Source organism: Lethenteron reissneri, chromosome 71 (assembly GCF_015708825.2).
Source record: "Lethenteron reissneri isolate LAM-NWPU_2019-01 chromosome 71, ASM1570882v1, whole genome shotgun sequence".
Lineage (NCBI taxonomy): Eukaryota > Metazoa > Chordata > Hyperoartia > Petromyzontiformes > Petromyzontidae > Lethenteron > Lethenteron reissneri.
The window spans coordinates 4,129,865-4,149,288 of record NC_083849.1 but is presented as its reverse complement, the minus strand read 5'-3'; the positions used below and the strand labels follow the sequence as shown (position 1 = coordinate 4,149,288).

Below are 19,424 nucleotides of genomic sequence, written 5' to 3'. Positions count from 1 at the left end.
ATTGCCCACCAAACGTAACTTGGTGGGTTGCTGCAGTGTCTATTGGCCGAGAGAATGTAAACACTCAGCGACCCATTGTGATGCGCAATGCTATTACAATTTATTCTTATATCGTACTGTCGATGGACAGTTGTAAGAGTTATATATTTCAGTGTTTTTGATATATAACTTTATTTGCTACCATGTAATGTAATGGTAACGCATCCAAGGTTCGTTATACTGAACCTTCGCATATATGGAATATTTGCATATCGAGGTATTACTGCAGTGGTGTTTTTTAGTCGATGTTTATCAGCCATGTCACCAGTAGCAACATTCAATAGCTGGTAACAGCAGCATCCGTAGTTGTATGGCAGCAATATCCACTCGCCAGCGCCCTTGTAATGAGCTGCAGCAGCAGCTGCTGCATCATTAGCAGCGGCAAACCCGCGGCAAACCCGCGGCAGGCGAGCGGCACTAGCGGTTAAATTAGCAACATCAATAGAAACAGTTGCATTGTGGCGACTGTTCCAAGTGCTCGCCAGAAGCGGCAAAATATGCGTTGGGTGGCAACAGCAGCAACATCAACGCCTACACCATCACTATGGACCTCTCTTACAGTTGTTGGCACTCAAGATTCTTAACCTTTCCCCTTGGTCCCCCCCCTCCGTTGCTAAATGTGTGGTAGTGCCCTTGACAGGCATGTGCAGGTGGTGTTGCCGTGGCCATTTGCCGCGCACTGTTGAATTATGTTCTTTTTGTGCTGTTCGTTCATTTGAGAGGGTCGGGAGGAAAAGTGGGGTTGGTGAGGTTGTTTTAAGGTCGGGGGTGCCGCAAGGGCTGACAGTGCTGACACAGCACGAGGAGGGCAGTGGCGCCCTTTGTATGTTCTCCCCTTGTCCAGCATGAGTTTTCTTCCGTAGCTAAACAATAAAAAACTCGTACAATGCAATTGGTTTTGGTGAAAACATGCCAATGCTAAGCAAAATCCTGCAAATGAATGTTGATCATTCATATCCGGCGTGCGATTATCCGGCTTACAACATTATCCGGCAGTCCCGGGAAGAACCTTTCCAAAGGCTGTAACCAGTCCGGCGATCGTCAAACACATGTTGTTGAAACAAGAGCGTAGTAGTACGTACATGACCCCGAGATTTAAGTAGTGAGTACGGTACAGTAAATACAGTAACTTTTTATAGTAGTCAATCTTGATTTGAAGCTTTCGTGACTGCAGGAATCCATACTCTTTTGTTCTTTCGGTAAAGTCACGTAGGGAGTAAAAATAATAGATCACGACGTTTCGATCGCAACACAAGCAACCGTCATCAGGTGTGAAACAAACAGCAGGAGGACTGCTGTCGTAGGAGAAAGAGCTGCTGCAACAAGAGTTTATGTAGGATTTTGTACCTAAATGTGAGAGATTGGCATGTCAATGTGAGACGGCCCAGCCATCGGAGGCATGCCAATTTCACAATTAACAAATGGAAACACGAAAAAACATACACAACAACTAAATACATGTTTTCTAAGAATGTGCAGAAATAAGCTTTTTTAATGCTTTACTGATTAGTGCTTACCTGCCGTTTTTGAAAATCCGGTACCTCCTTTCCCCCTGAAGCTGCCGGATAATTCATATATATATTGATTATAATCGATCTCCTGAACGCCATTGGGATTTACACATGACAATATTATTTCCCTACTTTTAAAAGGCTTTGGCAGGATACCGTTGAAAAAAAAGACTTAAGAATCAGGTTTGTTCCTGGGTTCAAACAAGTATAAAAGCCTTGAGGATTGTCTCTGTGCGTTTTTATGGGATGCTATTAATATTCGCTTACAGGCAGTGGCTGGAAATTATTTGCAAATGCATGAGCAGGAACACAGCTGGAGTAATTTGCCATCAACGTCTGATGGCAAATGATCAAGGGCAAAGGAGGACGTCGCGTTGTCAACAGTAGCTTTTGCTTGTAACAGGATGTCCCCCTCCGATGTGTGTGGCGACAGTTGACCTAGCAAGAGAAGTTAACCCGTGTGTGCGTGATATGATCAGGTGGTGCGAGAGTGTGTGTGCAGAGTTTGGAGCAGATGGAGATGCCAAGGGCCACACTGCCCCCCCCCCCCCCCCCCCGTGTCTCCTCGCCGTGTCTCCCGCATCGACTACGCTGCATTAATGACGTGTGCTTGTGTGTGTGTGTGTTCGTGTTGTGCAGGGCCAGTAGATTTTGGGGGCGTTGCTGTTGGCTGATGTGCGCGCCGTTTGGGGATTGCAGTTTTATACAAAAAATAGAAAGTGTACAAAAACAAACACCGCACACCTACACGCTTCACCATGCTGGGGCTTCTCTCCTCCCTCATCCCTTTCTCTGTAGAAAACATCTGTTTGAATAAAAATGCAGTCGGGGAAGCCTTATCACAGCACCGTTAATTTTCAATCCCCAGCGTTTGCTTCGTTCTCTTGTTATCGGCATTATGCTCGGTGAACCAGTTGAGCAGCATTAGGTTATTTTTTGTGATGGGGAAGGGACGGATAAGGGGGTAAACGCGTGGGTAGTGCAAGATACTGCTGCTTGCCTGTTCTTAGCAATAGGGTTAAGAGGCAGCCCCATCCCTCACCTCAAGTTTCTCTCCCCCCCCCCCCCCCCGTTTTGGTGGTCCCTCCACCCTCCCCCCTGTGAACTCGTCCATTACACCGCGTGATCCCCTAAACCCTAATTCTGTTTTGGCAGTCGGCAGTGTTTTTACTGCAGTGCGAGGCACCGTCGAACGTGGTGTAGTAAATCTGTGCGCGTAGGTTTTTCACGCCGACACTAGCTCCCCGCCCCCACGCCCATTCGATGCCTTGTCGGGTTGTGTTTAACTCGTTGCTGTTTGGAAACCCGACGTCCCCTCCCCCGCCGCCCCATCAGTTTTTCTCTCGTGCATTTATTCGGTTCTTGATAGAAGCTTCTCCCTGTCAAGTAAAGCAAAAACGGACGGACGTCGTGCCAACAGCACCGTGCGTGGTTGTACAACTACCGACGATGCAACGTCTAGGAGACTATGCAGCGTAATCTTTTAGTGCACCCCAGGCCCCCACCCCCAACCTGTGGCGGACAGCACTGGGTTGTCAGGCACGGATTTTTGAACCTTGGTTAAGAGTGGCTTTTTTTCTTATTAAACATTCCAACTGAAATCCCGTTTTTAGTAATACACAACGCGCGCAGTGTGCACACGCGCCCGCATAGGACGCTGTAATGGTTAACGCGCACTGCATTTGCAATCCAGAGGGTCGCCGGTTCGATCTGCGATCTCCCGACTCGGCGATTAGGCAGGTCTGTGTGGGTGGAGTAAAGTGTGTGGGTTACTCCCACCTCTTCCCCAAGACGTGTTGCCAGCGTTGAGGAGTAGACCAAAATACACCCGGTGGAAGGTGTCCTCCCCTTCCCCCTTTTGCCAGCAGAGGTAGCAGCAGGAAATTGCAGGGCGCCCCACCTTTTACCTTTTTTAATTTCAACTTCGTTGAGCAATAGAGTAGCCACACAGGGGGGTTGGGTGGTTGCCCGTGTGTGCCACACGTCGCGGTAATTCCACTCGGTTACAACACGGGGATTTCTTTTGAGGTATTTTTTTTGTATTTAGGGTGTTATTTTCTTGCCGATTTCTTTTCATTTCTCCTTCCCCCCCCCCTCCACGTCCTTGTCCATCCAGCACCACCTCAACCTTTGACATTTTATACGGTGGGACAACAGTTTCAGGAATGGCGCCATGGGCGGGTGGGGGGCAGTCGCACCGCGCACCACATCTTGACAGAGCGGCAGCACCGGTCACACAGACAAGGGCTGGGAGGTTCCGTAGCAAAAAAAAGAATGTGACACGACTGTGTGTATGATGCGTTTTATGTCGTTGAATAAATATGTTTGTCCCAAAACAAACCCCGGTTTTAACCCCCCCGAGTCGGTGCTCGTTGGCGGTGCTGCGACTGTGTGACGTTGCGGTGTGTTACCTGCCCCCCCCACCACCCCCTGCTCCGTGCAGTGTGTTTGCGTTCTATTAAAGTGAGGTCTCTCCCGTTTTCGTCTTTCTCTGCAGCGTGTTTTAAGTCATTTCCAGTGCGTGTCTCCTGCCATGCGATGTGCCTTGTGCCTCTTTCCGAGGCCGTTTTAACGCGTAAAAGGTCTTTTTCCATGCCGCTGCCGCCGGTTGCAAAATTGGCCTCAAAAGTTTTTACCTTACCATGTATGTGTGCGAGCTTTTTTAAGATTCCTACTAAGCTTTTGTTTGCCTTGTAAAGTCTAGACATAGCTTGAGCATTATATATGCAGCACGTATGTGTGCGTGTGTGAGCACAGTTTATTAAGGAGCTTAAGTTTAACTCTATTGGTGAAACGTTGGTGTTGGTGATCTCACGTGTAGACATTTTATCACCAAATCAGTCGTAAAATTGGATTGACAGATGATGTTCTCCTTTACAAGGACAATGGGATGCCTTGTACAGAGACGCAAGAGCCTCCTCGTGCCAAACTGCTGCAGGGACATTTGGAGCACTTAATTTAGCTTTGGGCGCATGTATATGTTGTGTGGCTTATCCGTGAGCTATGCGAAGCCACTCCACCGTACCCAGCGAAAAGCCTATGTTAAACGAAAGGTTTCCGATAGCGTCAATTAACGAGAGAGATATCCATCGTGTCCACCAGCATTGGGCTATCCTCGAGGACATTAACTCGTGGTCCTACAAGTAGAATAATGCACAACAAGTGGCTTGTCTTTGTACAGCTTACGATCGCTCTCGTCCATGGACTCGAGGAGAAATGGGGTGGCCGCTTGAGTTGGAAAAATTAATTCTTGCCGATTTCTCTGTAGACAATCGAATCGTGGTGGGCCCAACTCAATGTGTAAAGATTGTGGAGCATTTAATGTACTGTCATTGGTCATGTGAAGGAACTAGTAACAATAATTATGTTGGTCCTCATGATTCAGGTAATACAAACAGTGAATTCCCCCAATCTTAATAGTGGACACCAGATTGAAATTCATTGATTTAAACTTAACATGTCAACACACTCATGTAGGAAATGATCAAAAGAAACGTGTGTTTCGCCTCCTGCTCAGCAACATCTAAGAAACTACGCGGCCCTCATGCCGAAACGTAAATTGAAAAAGCTTTATATTATGTTCCACTTTGCAAAGTGATTCTCTGTTCGAACCCCGCCCGTGTGCCGCGAGTGTTTTTCCAGTGGAGGCAACGTGCTTGAAACAGGCGATGATGCCCCCCCCTTCCTCCTCTCCCCCACCCCCACAATGGGTTATCGGGGACTCTGTAGCCACAACTAGTGCAGGCTTTTGGCCTCTTTCCAGGTAAACTAAAAATAAACTTTCTTATTTTACCAGGTAAGGCCCCCTGAGCTGCTGTGTATCTTTTATCAGAATCGACCTTGCTATCACAAACGATAGCAGCCCAACGTCGTGGGCTTTTCGTCGCTTTAAAATCTATAGCAGCGGCCAATTGCTCTTTAAACACTTGATGTTGTGACTTAATGTGGAGGGAAAAACCGGAGGATCCGGAGAAAAGTTCAGACGGCCGCAGGGAGAACAGGCGTCGGGGTCGGGATCGAAACCATGACCTGTATGTACCAGGCAAGGGAGGTAACGTCTCGCCACTGTGGCTCCAAATTTAGCTATGCTACATCCATCCAATGTTTGTGTGAACTTTCACACACCGTACATAGCCGACCGTACTAATTAATCGGAGATGTGATGTTTTACTGTCTGCCGCGCTAAAATCAGTTTTGTCACTCCGCTTTTTTGAGCGTCGAGCTTGGTTGCAGTCATCGTCAAAAGTCTGGAGTTTTTAATTCACGCCGGCGAGTAATTTGTGCCTGTCGCTAACTTAAGCCCCATGCACGTCTTTGGAGTATTTGACGGGTCGCTCTGCGTCCCTTTTAACGTTTTGAAAACATTGACGGCGTTAAAGTGGTTATGCGTCGCGGCCGCTGATTACAGTTGTCCAATTCTACAGTTTTAATTCGTGCCTCGGACTTGGTGTAAAGCGACGGACTTATTTTAACACTCTGTGATGCATATTTAGATAATTGTGACCGAAGTTCCATGCTTATTGAATGCATTTTGATGCCATTTTGTAGAATTATTGACATGTTGGAGTTATTTGCAGACTTTTATGACTAATTTCTCGACAATGTCATTGTGCTTTGAGTATAATGCCATGCTTGTGACTGATTGAAAGTGGCAGTAGTTTGCTTAATAGTTTGAATTAGTCACAGTATTGTTTTGCGTGCAGTTAATTGAGAAAAATGCTACAGTTTTTGTGAATTTTTACCTTACCACTGCTTACATTATTAGCCCTTTTGTATAAAGTGTCTTGCCCAGTCAATTTAACATTAGATATATTCACATTTAATATTACCTACTAGTTATTGCTGAAGTCAACAGTGTATCAATGCTTTGATTACTAACTATAGTCTTTATTTTCTGTTTTTATTTCGTGTTTTTTAGGGAGGTGAGTATCATAGCTTAATTTACCCCCACAGTATTTTAATTTGGTAACAAAGGCCACTAATGCTTTTGTTTATGTGCCCTTAAATTGATGACATGCATTCGATAATTTGCTGTTTTAATGCAGGACAGTTTTTGAAACGTATGCATGTGCACTTAAAATTTCAGATTTTGTTTACAATATTTTGGAATCCTGTGCATTTTTTAGTATTCAATATAATGTATTCATATATACAGCATGCAGTGCAATCGTAGTTCCAATGTATGCTTTCTCTTATTCAGAGAGTTTAATTTTGACGAATGTAATATTTTCCAAAGTCTTTCAAATGCATAGTGCTAATTTCGTGAGAACAGTAGTACGTTGTTTCAATGCCTATGAAAGTAGATATTGTTACACTAGAAAAATGCTGTCGTCAGCGGAAATCGTACAGATTAGTTTAATGCTGTTGCCTGTGATCGGTGTAAGTAAAACATTTTTACGCAAAGTATATCTTAAAGAAAAGTCGAATTCCAGTAACTGCATATTTTTTTGCGTCAGTACAATTCATCTCAATTGGTCTCTTCAATTCCATTTTTAGGCTGTTTTCTCAAGTTTCTCTCAAGGTGAGTTGTGGTCACCTGGTTGACGTTTTTTTTAAACAAATGTTAGCTCGTAATCATTTCCGTCACGCAACTTATAACTTGATAAACGGTTTGCCGTGACGCCAGCCTGATGCTGCTGTCTCATTCCATTTCCTAAGTGGTCTGTGTGGCCAAAGACAACTGTGAAATTGCTACCTTTCAGTTTGACGCCAAGTCGAAACGCTTTAACGTATTTCATAGATGTTTTTTTAGATCTTGTCCAGTTTTGTTAATTTACCTTTGAGCCATCTACGCATCAAGGTGAGAGTGATGTGCCGTTAAAAGCATGACCGCTCGGTTGAGCATAGTTACTGTCATTAAGTTTCGGCAGGTTGTGTTTTGATGTCCTGTTTAACTTCACGTTAGAATGTCGCTGTTTTGCCTATGTTGCCGTAGAGACTGCAAAGCGTTGCTTTTCACATGCGCCAAGTACCAAAAGTTTTTTTCGTTAAATTTAATCGAAGATTTTAAGATCGAACATCGTTGTGAATGCATACGAGCGTGTTGGCTTGTTCCCCCCTCCCCCTCCGCATTGCTCTTTTAAAAAAACCTGCTTCAATTGACGAGTATTTAAAAACAAGTGATAAAGAGTGGCTTCGGGTCAGCGTGGTGGTGGTGGTGCTGCTGCTGTGGTGTCGAGTCGCGATGGCACAGCGAGCGTTGTTGTTCTGGCACAGATGTTGCAGTAGCTTTCCAATCTTGGAGCCGTCCCCCCCCCCATAGGGAGTTCTGTGAGTATGGACTCGACAAAAGTTAATCGTCACAATCATACTTGTGCATTTCTAACACCGCCGCCTTAATGTTTATGCCGCATTGTTCGTAACAGTGTGCATTGAATCTTGCCGTTATAGTCTATGTAGAGTATCTTTAACAGTTGCAATTATCCAGTGACGAATTGAATATCTGTAATGTATGATTCTTAAAAAGTCTTTGCAGTTATAATGTGCAATACAGCTGTTGCCATTTGAAGTATTATTGAAGTGCTGTTGCAGTATTTTCCAATTGCGCTGATTTTATATTTCATGCTTGTCTTAAGTATGTAAAATGTTAGATCTTCAAAGTAATGTCCAGTTCTTCCGGTTTAAAATCTCTTGTTATAGTCTAGAAAATGCTAACTTTCCACAGCAAATATGTTTTAATATGCTTACAATAATGCAAGTGTTTATTTTTTATCAATGTTATTTGTAGTGTTTATTTAAAAAAATAACTATTGACAAATGCCTTGTGCATATATGCCCCCGAAAAGTTCGTAAACGGAAAAAAAAGTACTTGTGATTATTTCTTCCTTAACTACTGTGTGCATTTCAATGCCTCCTCCTCCTCCTTTCCCAAGCCCTCGTACCTCAGGGGGACCAATCCCACGTGCCCATCAAGTTAGTAATTGTCGTCAGTGCTTGGCAGATGCATTGCCTGGTTCTCTTAAGTTTTAAATGTGCCACTACCCAGCTTTGTGAATTGTGCCAGTTATCAAAATTATTTGGTAATTTTACACCAAAATTGACGGCAGCCTTTCTGGCTGTGACCTGTTCGTGCCTGCGAGTCTTTCAGATAATCTTTAAACTTGGCAGTTTAAAAGCAATGAATCGTTCGCATTTGTGCTACTGGATGGAAAGTCGTAATGTTTATTTAGTTCCACAGTGTTTTTGAAACTCCTCGTAGAGCTAGAGCCAATTTGAATGTCTTTCAGTTGCGTTAATAGTTGATGTAGTGTGTGCATGTTGAGTTATGGGTATTTGGTTGGATATTTCACGTTGCGGTATTTTAAGGTTTTGTCATACATGATGTGTATACATGTGTAATATATACATGTGTGTGCGTGCGCTACCAGTAAGTGCAAGTTTTGACAGATGCACCATACCTTTGTACGGACCGAAAGCGAAATAGTGGCCAGGGCAGCAGCTGGGTATCATCTTCAAACGCCCTGTGACTTTGCTTATCGTGCCTTAGAATAACGCCGTTTTAACAAGCGAGACCTCGGGCAAAGCCGCACGGGGAATTTCGCGATGCGTGTAAGTAACGTAGCTTCAGCGGGGCTCCCCACGTCCCTCCCAGGAGGTGGTCACGGCCAATTCGGTTTTGTCACCGCCGCACCTCGGCTTGTAAAGGGCAAACCCGCTCTTGGTTTGTGGTCACCACCATATCGGGCTTTATGGCTTCCCCCCCCCCCGCCATCCCCGTGGTTGACTGGTCTGGGCACCCCTCCAATGCTTGGTCTCCGAGCTGCCCATATATTTTTTCTAAGTGGAATGGTGAATTACAGAGCCAACAGCTCTGACCTGCACCACACACACAAGAGACCCCCTTTGGTTTACAGTGAAGTGTTAGTATCATCATCACCTCGTTTTCTCTCCCATGCGTTTTCAGGTTTGAGCGGCACTATCTCCCGACGTTTGTTTTTCTCTGCACACTTGGGAAAGCTCCTCCTCTTGAAATCGAATAACTGATAAGGCTCTCCTCGCGTGCGGAGTGAAATCTCAATGCCGAACTCCAAAAAGCATCTGATAGCTATACAGCACAACCTGTGGAAACCTACGCAACAGCAGCAGCAGCATTGGAGATTTAACAACAAACAGGTGTACAGCATTGCATGTACACAGCTCCAAAGAGAATTGCTTGTGGCCATGTCATTTTCGATCACCAAGAATGTGTGGCCATTCCCAACCGTGCACAGCAGTGACACAGAGCTGTAGACCGGTTTTCATAGGGACTCGTACGGTAAAGGCGTCGATGTTTCCTGCTTGCCATATATTTTATGTATATGCCATTGGGAGCATCGCACGGAGAGGGCTTTTCTTTACACCATAGGGGGGGGGCCCATTACCACTGCCAGAGAATGATGTTAGGCACCTGCCTTGGCAGCATGGTTTGGTGCCTTTCTAGTGATATGCTTGTGCAGCAAGGTTGCAGACAGGCTAATATAACCAGTTGTGCGGCAGCGTTTTCCTCCAGAAAGGTGCGGTGTAGTTTTATTGGGGGCGGTGTGGGATTTTTCTCAGCACACAAATGAAAAACCTCTAAAAAAAGGGAATTGGCAACAGCCTCACAAAGTATTAAGGCGTTTTTGGGCGCCTTTTAAGGGTCCAACTGCATCACCGATGACTGCAAAGACAAAGATCCCCCGTATAGCCTCAACAGACTGATGGGGCAAGTGCTGTTGGCGAGGAGCAGCACCTATGAAGCTTGGCACGGGTACACTGATGGGTGGGTGCCCAGCAACCACACCCGACCACGTTTGTCTCTCCAGTGGCGATGTTTACTCCACACCGCATCATTTGAGGCCGAGTCTCGACCTCGGGGAGGTCCTGGACCAGTTCATATGGTCGCTGGTGTTGGCTATGAGCGTGAATCGAACCCAGGTTACCGGTTTAGTAGCACGGTGGGCTAACCGCTACACCACAACCACTTCCCCATACCAATTATTGCAGACGCAAACGCGTGCATAAAACACATCTTAAAAAAAAAAACTCGAGCATGGAAATTACACGGAGGGGTCCATGTGACCTGCGTCCACTGGTGGATCTTTCACTATCCTGTAGCAAGAGAGCAAAATCACTTAAGACGAACCAAAATTCCCACACGGCGACACAAATTATCCACCAAGCGAATGCAATCCTCGGCAGCGTCACCTTCACTTGCGTATGGACACTGCGCCCATTTGGTTGTTGCAAATGCAGTTCCAGTGAGGTGTACACAGTCTGTTCTATAACGCCGCGTGTCGCTTTCAGAACGCAAATTGGATTTAGACAATGTGATGAATGTAATTGGAGAACACGGTTTTTGTAACACGGATGCGAAATGGATATATAATGCAATCCGAGCTAACGGAACTACCTCGCGCAAGTAGAAATAAGTGGTCGTGCAGCAGATTTTTCGGGGTAGAATCATCGCAGGAGACATTTGGATACTGCTGGATACATCTAAATTCTCCCCACCACGTGCCCACAGTCTTTGTTCAGCCTGCGTGCGTATCTTGCGTGCGTATCTTGCGTGCTTTACCCCCTATATTATAACAATATATTACCAGTATTCTTCAGGTATGTAACCACTACCACCACCACGTTATAGGAGAACCAAACTGTACTTATCACGGTTTTTTGGGTTAGATTGCGTAAGTATATGTGTCATGAACCCGCCACCACCCAACAGCCCATTAGTAAGGTTTGCCGTGTAAACAAAGTTAACTACAGCCCACCGGTGTGTTGGAGTAAATCAACAACGTATAGACCAACATTTTAACTCGCCGTCTGCTTGGTAATTAATTATCTCCATGACAGTTCTAAAAAAAGAAAGGTAAGCTCACGAGTGTTCGCGCTGGCGTCATGGGTACAACTTACCAATTGTGAAAAATTTCTTGCAAATTACTGAATTAAAATCTACTTAGCGCCCCCACCCCCTCTCCACCCCCTTCTGGCAGACTATCCATCTATGAACAACGCCTTGAGCTATAACAATGGCGCCAATGCCAAATGTACTTAATTATTTGTGCCGATTACACTTAAGCGGTGGTTAATTACATTTCGCGAAAGAGAAAAAAAACGCATTTCATGTCATGGTTTGGGCCAGAAAATCCCAAAGCTGAAACGTATCTACAAATAACTCTTGTTACACAGCAACCATCGCTCCCTTACTGCAAAAAAAACCTGGCAGGACCCTCCTGACAATGATATTAACCGTATTTATCTTAAATGTAATAAGACCTCCACTCGGCTATTGAAAATTTTTACACAAATAAAATGCAAAGACAATGAAATGTCTTTGCAATTAAAGCCGTGATAAAATCGTGAGTCTTGCGCTCCCTCTTAAACACACCGAGCCCCCGCCCCCCCATAGCATGCCAGATCACTGCCGGCAAGGCATTCCAAATTTTTTGGTGGAGTGCTTGAGAAGCCCATTCCCAGCGTCGAGCGCAAGAGCTGAGGCTGGGAGAGTAGTCGGTCCTGCTCTGAAGAGCAGGTCCCTTGCGAGTCGGTCAAGCTTTCCTTGGGTAAACTCGTGGTGAAATATCATTCGCTGGTGGTAAATGCCCCTTGGATGAACGTTGGAAGTTCTCTTTCCTGCCGTACGCGATTCAACCCTTGCACGGTTACTTCATCGCCTCTTATATCTCCCACTCGCCCTCCTCACTGAAGTGTGTTTCTGCATTGTTTGTGTGAGACCAACAGGACTGTTCCTTTATTTTTTTGAGTCTGCAGGTCGGCTTGTGGAAGTATTTGTGTGTAGCGTCAACTGTGTCCTTCCCGCTTCTACACTTGCCAGCACAACATTTATTGCCACTTAAAAAATGACACCAATTTTGAAATGCTTAGGAGTCCTTGGGGGTAAAAAAAAAAAAGGTTTTGCCCAGAAACGTTCATCTCTCAGGTTGGTGGAAAACATACAAATATTTCGAGATAACTGAAGTTAAAATTATTTAAATGCATGAACACATTTTAAAACAAGTCGTGCAACACTTTTGCGTTTACGTTATTTTATCCAAAATTGCTAAAAGTATGAGTCGTATACACGATGGCATGTTAACAAAAATGCTGAGTGAAAATTTTTTGTTTGATATTGATCACTGAATTTCAATTTATAAAGTTGCATTAGAAGTGAATATGCAGAACCGCACATACATATGGACAGTGTTAGGAAGTCTTTTTGCGATTTAATTTACTCGTAGCTTTACCAGTTATTGAACACGTTGGCTAAAGTTGAATGTTTCGAGTCTTAAATGCAATAATTAAAATGCTTAAATGAACTAACTGCCTAGGACATGAAATCATTCTCCTTTGTATGTCTGTCCATGTGTGAAATCAATAAATTGGGGACTGACGATTATTTTTCTCTCGATCTGTTTTGCTCTGTAGCTTTCGATGCATTGCGGCAAATTCCTGTAGCAGTGTGCAGCAGTGTGGCTTATGTGAAGAAAGGCAGCCTTCCACAAGCCAGGAAAACCCAGATTTGAGTGAACTTTCGCACTTCGTTAGCCAACCGTGCTCATTTGAGGCGCGGGGGGGAAGGACCGTTCTAAAGAAATTAGTTTTCAATCTCGTTTATTTAACAGTGCATAGCTCCAGTGGCTTGATAGGCGGTGGTGGTATGTTCGTATTTTCGCACTACATAGCCAACCGTGCTTAACGGATGTGTGGGGGAAGGACAACACCAAAAGCGGTTATAATTTTAGTTTTAAATCTCGCTGATTTAAAAGTGCATAGCTCCAGCGGCTTGCTAATTTTGGAAGAGCGTTCCAGACAGCCGCAGAAGCGCATCTGACTGCTCCGAGTGATGCGGTGACCACCGTCTTTGTTTGACGGTTATCCAAAAGCTACTGCTGCTGCGAGGATTACCGGAGTTCGCGTGATGGTTTATGCTCCTTGAGATCGGCGAAGTATCGTGGTTAATTTGTGGCAAGCACTTTGTATGTGTGATGATTGCGATCTTATCACGAATTTGTTTGGCAACCGGAATCCGATGCAGCAACGTGAGCACTGGATGGACCATGGTTGGGATCTGGTCTTAAGGCAGCAAGTTTGTCTTGTGTATTCATTCAGTTAAGTTCTCGATTTGGGAGTTTGTCTTATCAATATTCAAGTTAAAGATCCATACCTGTGATGCCTCCACTACTAGTAGAAGGGAGCCTCCATTAAAACAAACTTTGAGCTACATTGATCTCTCGAAAAGCGACCTGGCAAACACTATTGATAGCTCGCCGAAGTGGCTTATCACGTGGACATTTATAGCAGCCAAATACTCTAAACGCATGTATCTAAATGGAGGGGAAAACCCAGAGGACCCAGAGAAAAATCCACGCGACCACATGGAGAGGCATGTAAAGTCCAAACATACAGCAGGCGTCAGGATCGAACTCACGATCTCCTGTATACCAGGCGAGGTAGTTAACATCCCCTAGCCACCGCGAGCTCAGCGGCGGTTCCAAAACTGGGGCGTGAACCCACCTATGGGTCGCCGAACAAGACCGTGAAATGAATATTCGTTTATAAATTAATCAAAATAATGACCCTCCGTTTCTTTATTAAGAACTCCGTAACAGGATTTCTCCACAACTCTGGCTTTCGCCTGACAGGGCTGGTCGAAATGTCTACAGTACTCTTACAACTCGTGTGTGCTGAACTAGTAACTAATTGGCATGTTTTGTTTACGTGACAAACCATACCTCCTCGCCATAACAGTGGCAAGGAGATTTTGGCTCCATTGCCTTGTATGGAGGAGGTCGTGGGTTTCGATCCTGACACCTGTATATTTGGAGTTTGCATGTTCTCCCTGTGGTCGCGTGGAATTTTCTCTGGGTTCTCCGGCTTTTCTCTCATTTACAGTGCCAAAAAATGTTGTGAACCCCTTAGGATTTTCACATTTCACATATTTCAAACCTAAAATGTTATTGAATCTATGAATCTAAGTCCTAATAATACATTTAACAAAATAACCTGATTAAACAAATGACACAAAGTGAAACTCAACATTTATTCATCATGATTCTGCATTCAATAACCATGTGTGAAAGAGTATATGAACCTTTAGATTTAGTAACTGGTGATACCCCCTTGAGCAGCAATGACTGCAACGAAACATTTCCTGTAACCGGTTGGTCAATCTCTCACATCGGATTTGAAGAATTTTGGCCCATTCCTCTTTACAGAACTCCTTCAACTCGGACATTTGAGGGTCGCCTGCCACAACATTTCGATGAGGTTTAGATCCGGACTTTGACTAGGCCATGATAAAACGCGGAATTTCTTCTGCAGCCATTCTTTTGTAGATCTGCTTGTATGTTTAGGATGATTGTGCTGCAAGACCCACTTTCGGTTCAGTGTCAGCTCACGGACAGATGGCCTGACATTCTCTAGAATCTTCTGATACAATGCAGAATGCATGGTGGTGTCGGCGATGGATAAGCCGTCCAGGTCCTGAGGCAGCAAAAACAGCTCAAACCATCACACTCCCACCACCATGCTTTGCGGTTGGGATGGCGTTATTGTGTTTGAAAGCAATGTTTGATTTTTGCCAAACAATGTTTCTCATTGAGGCCAAAAAAGTTATACTTGTGAATCGTCTGTCCAGAGAACATTGTTTTAAATGTCTTGTGGATCCTCTGATGTGCTCTGGCGAAAAGCAGCCAAACAGCAATGTTCTTTTTGGCGAGCAGTTTTCGCTTTGCTATCCTTCCATGAACACCATTGTTATTAATTATTTGTCCGATAGTTGAGTCATGAACACTCACATTAACCAAAGCGAGAGTGGCCTGCAAATCCTTGAATGTTTTTCTGGGGCTTTTTTGTGACTCTTGGATGATTTTCCTGTTCTTGGAGAGATTTTGGTAGGACGACCACTCCTGGGTAGTGATTGTGGTCCTTAATTGACTGAGCGTCAATTACTCTTTCTGAAGACCTCATTTTGTTTGATCCGTAGCATGACCTGTTTCCACACCTGTATGGTGAAGACCAAACTCACAAAGTTCCTGATCTTCATATCGGGTGGGGCCTCCGAAACTCACCCCTGAAGGTCTACTTAGTTATTTAAACACCTGATTTTAATTATTCCCTTAATTGAGCTAATGAAACCAGGTGTTCACTTTTTGACATATACTGAACCTTGATTACTCGTTTAATTCATCATTTTGTTTCAAAATACATGGAATTTGTTGATGTTAACACTTGGATATATAAGAAAAGGCCATCGTGGTAAAACTGGAATTGCCATGATTGCCATTTGGATTCACAACTTTTTTTTAGCACCTGAGAAACACGCGTTTACAGTATTTGACTGCTGCTATACATGTACACGCGATAAGCCACTTCGTTTAGCTGTGACTTGTGATTGCCAGGCCCCTTCTGAAAAAGAGCGATATAGTTCGGTGGGCCTCACATGGTGAAATAAAAATAGTTAAAAATTTACGTGACGTAACCCATGGTCGCGACAGCCTACTGCGACGTGTTTAACCAACAAAAACAGAATGGGAAAAGGTCACTCGACTTGCATGCATTAGAAACGTCGCAACAACGCAGTGCCCAGCCACATACAACGAGTGTGTTAGAAGGGTTGCAAGCAGAGCCCCCCTCGAAGAACGCGCGTGGGTTGTTGGCGGTCGACGTTCCGAGTGAGGACCGCACCCTCAGAGAGAATGTCGCTGCCCTCCCCCGTGGTCCCCCCACCACCCCCCGGACAACAAATCGCTGGCGACAGCGGAGACGCCGCTACTGGGATGGCAGCGGGAGCGGTTCATGCGAACGGTGTCGCAGGAGGTCACGCGTTTGGCACAGCAGTCCTTCGCTGACTGCGTGATGAATGAATACACTGCACTATGGGGCCGTCCATAAATGACGTCACGCACCTAGGGGTGCGGTCAGACATTTGTGACGATTGACGGGGGGGTGGGGGGGGATGAGAAATGTGAAGTCACATCAAAATGCGCAACTTTAAATACAGACAGACAACACGTTCTACTTAATTAAATTTACTTTTTAATAAATGTTTTTTCCTCCAACAGTGCAGCGCCACATTAAATACGCACTACAATGACAATAGTTTAAAGCGATTTGAAGGATGTTTTTTTTGGGGGGGGGGGGGGCAGAGCTGTGTGACGTCATTTGAGGGGGGTCTGACTTTTTGTGACGAAGGGGACGGGGGGGGGGGAGTCAAAATGTCCAAAATCACGTGACGTCATTTATGGACGGCCCCAATACACTACACTAGCTGGGTGGGGAGGGGCTGGGTGGAGAGTGGTGGGGAGGGTGGAGAGGGGTGGGCTGGGTGGGGAGGGTGGGCTGGGTGGGTGGGGAGGGTGGGCTGGGTGGGTGGGGAGGGTGGGCTGGGTGGGTGGGCTGGGTGGGGAGGGTGCCCTGGTCACCCCGTGGTGCCCTTATAAAACTCAACGTTTAACCTACTCACGCCGGCTTGTGCCCACCCTCACAGTCAGGCATATTTGCGGAATACACCACGCCGCCGTTGACCCTGGCTATTGACCGAGCAACCCAACGTTCCTAGCAGCTCCCTCTGCAGGAATGTGTTACACTACACACGAATAGCGCACTGGTTGTTGGCGGTGGACATTCCAAGTGAGGACCTCGACCCTCGGGTATGGCGCCACCCACCACCCCCCGTAATTCGTGGACCGACAAACCGCTGGAGACGCGCCACTACTGGGATGGCAGCGAGAGTGGTTCATGCCAACGCTGTCGCAAAGAGGTCTCGTCGCGGTTTGGCGCCAACGAAAACTCCAAATATACAGCAGCAGCAGGCATCGTCAGGATCGGGATCGAACCCACAACCTCCTGCACACCAGGCGAGGTAGTTAACATCTAGCCACTGTGATGGTGATGAGAGAGAGACATGCAAACTCCGAATCTACAGCAGGCATCGTCAGGGTCGGGATCGAGCCCATAACCTGCATACCAGGCGAGGTAGTTAACATCTAGCCACCGTGATGGTGATGAGAGAGAGACACGCAAACTCCAAATCTACAGCAGCAGGTATCGTCAGGGTCGGGATGGAGCCCACAACCCCCTGCACACAAGGCGAGGTAATTGACATCCGCAGGCCACCGTGATCGATAAACCCGCCACCACTACCCCACGGCCAATTGGTAACGGTTTGTGTCACGTAAGGGGCCGTCCATAAATGATGTCACGCGATTTTGGACGATTTATGACCCCCCCCCCCCCTCGTCACAAAAAGTTAGACCCCCCCCCTCAAATATGACGTCACAAAGCTGCCCCCCCCCCAAAAAAAAAACATGCTTCAAATCGCTTTAAACTATTGTCATTGTAGTGCGTATTTAATGTGGCGCTGCACTCTGTTGGAGGAGAAAACATTTATTAAAAAGTAAATTTAATTAAGTAGAACGTCAATTTTGGAGCTTTCGTGACTGCAGGAATTATTCTTTGGTTCTTTCGGTTAAGTCACGTATAAAGATAAAATAATAAATTAAATAATAGCATACTACGACGTTTCGATTGCAACACAAGCAATCATCATCAGGTATAAAAGAAATGGCAACAAAAATCTAACCAGAAAACTATAGACAGACACACAAGCAGACAGACATCACAAAGACACACAGAGAGAACACGTATCGGCAGAAAGAGAGAGGTCGTTTCTGTGACGAGGCCTTAAATATAGAGAGGGAGGGGGCAGAGAAAAAATTTGCATGTCAATGAGTGGACGACGACGTGGTACGGTACGCAAGCTTGAAAATTAGGAGAAAGACACTAAAATTAAATAACCTAGTAAAATATCGAAATGTAATGTAATGCAACACAGAGAGTTGGTCAACACAACCCATAGCCCGGTTGATTACGTATTTCAAAGATTGCTGAGTTAGAATTTAAGTGTGAAAATTCCAAAGAGAGGACACAGGCAGAGAGAGAAAACAAAAAGCCTCTCTAGGGTCATGCCAAGTGTTTTCAGTAGGGGGCGATGTTGCTACACGTAATCGGACATCGGACGGACGATATAATCTATTGTAGGCTGGTCCACTTCGTTCCTACCAGTAATATTTGACACTGAAATCAAGCGTACGTACCAGGTCTGCCCCGTTCACTTTCCTCCCGTCGGTTGAATAGACAACAATAACAACAGCAATGAACATAATAAAGTTCGGAGACGATGAGTGGTGCCTGCGGTGTGTTCTGTTTGTGAATCGACAAAAACGTTATTCCAGAAGGGCATATTGTGTATCTGCAATAGCGATCAGAGACAACCCGACACGTCATGGCCCCCACGTGCTCGGCGATGATGACGACATTGATGATGATGATGCGATGATTCACGATTGACGTCACCTGCGGCTGCATCATCCTCACCACTTTCTATGCTCCAGTTGTGAGATTCGTGTCCACGTGGCATAGAGCAACACTCTTCACCAAGTGGCCTGTCCATAAATGACGTCACGCACCTAAGGGGGGGGGGGGGGCGGGGTCAGACATTTGTGACGATGTGTGACGAGGGGGGGGGGGGGGTGAGAAATGTGCCGTTACATCAAAATGCGCAACTTTTAATATAGACAACACGTTCTACTTAATTAAATAGACTTTTTAATAAATGTTTTCTCCCCCAACATCAGAGTGCAGCGCCACATTAAATACGCACTACAATGACAATAGTTTAAAGCGATTTGAAGCATGTTTTATTTTCAAAATGGATATATGGTTTTGGGGGGAGGGGGGGCGGAGCTTTGTGACGTCATAACGTCATATTTGTGGGGGGTCTGACTTTTTGTGCGTCCGTGTAACGAGGGGGGGGGGGGTCAAAAATCGTCCGAAATCGCGTGACGTCATTTATGGACGCCCCCAAGGTGCGCACAACAGCAACCGCCATTCGCCACTAAGTGGCGGTGACGG

At 45.5% G+C, this 19,424-nt stretch overlaps 1 protein-coding gene across 3 annotated transcripts in view; it reads left to right on the top strand.

The window, feature by feature from the left end:
- LOC133361157 (far upstream element-binding protein 1-like) overlaps positions 1-19,424 on the top strand; it is a 64,402-nt gene that overhangs the window by 29,084 nt on the left and 15,894 nt on the right. Inside the window, exons 21-22 of one of the 3 annotated variants that reach the window (XR_009757334.1) lie at positions 2,190-7,071; positions 7,767-12,906. The exons of 1 other annotated variant lie outside the window; for it this stretch is intronic. Coding sequence is in view for 1 of the 2 variants with exons in the window: in XM_061580030.1 (XP_061436014.1) it covers positions 2,190-2,198 (9 nt within the window). In the remaining variant the exon portion in view is untranslated. Of the gene's footprint in view, positions 1-2,189; positions 12,907-19,424 lie in introns of those variants that run through there. One more of the 3 variants, XM_061580030.1, reaches the window with a different exon arrangement.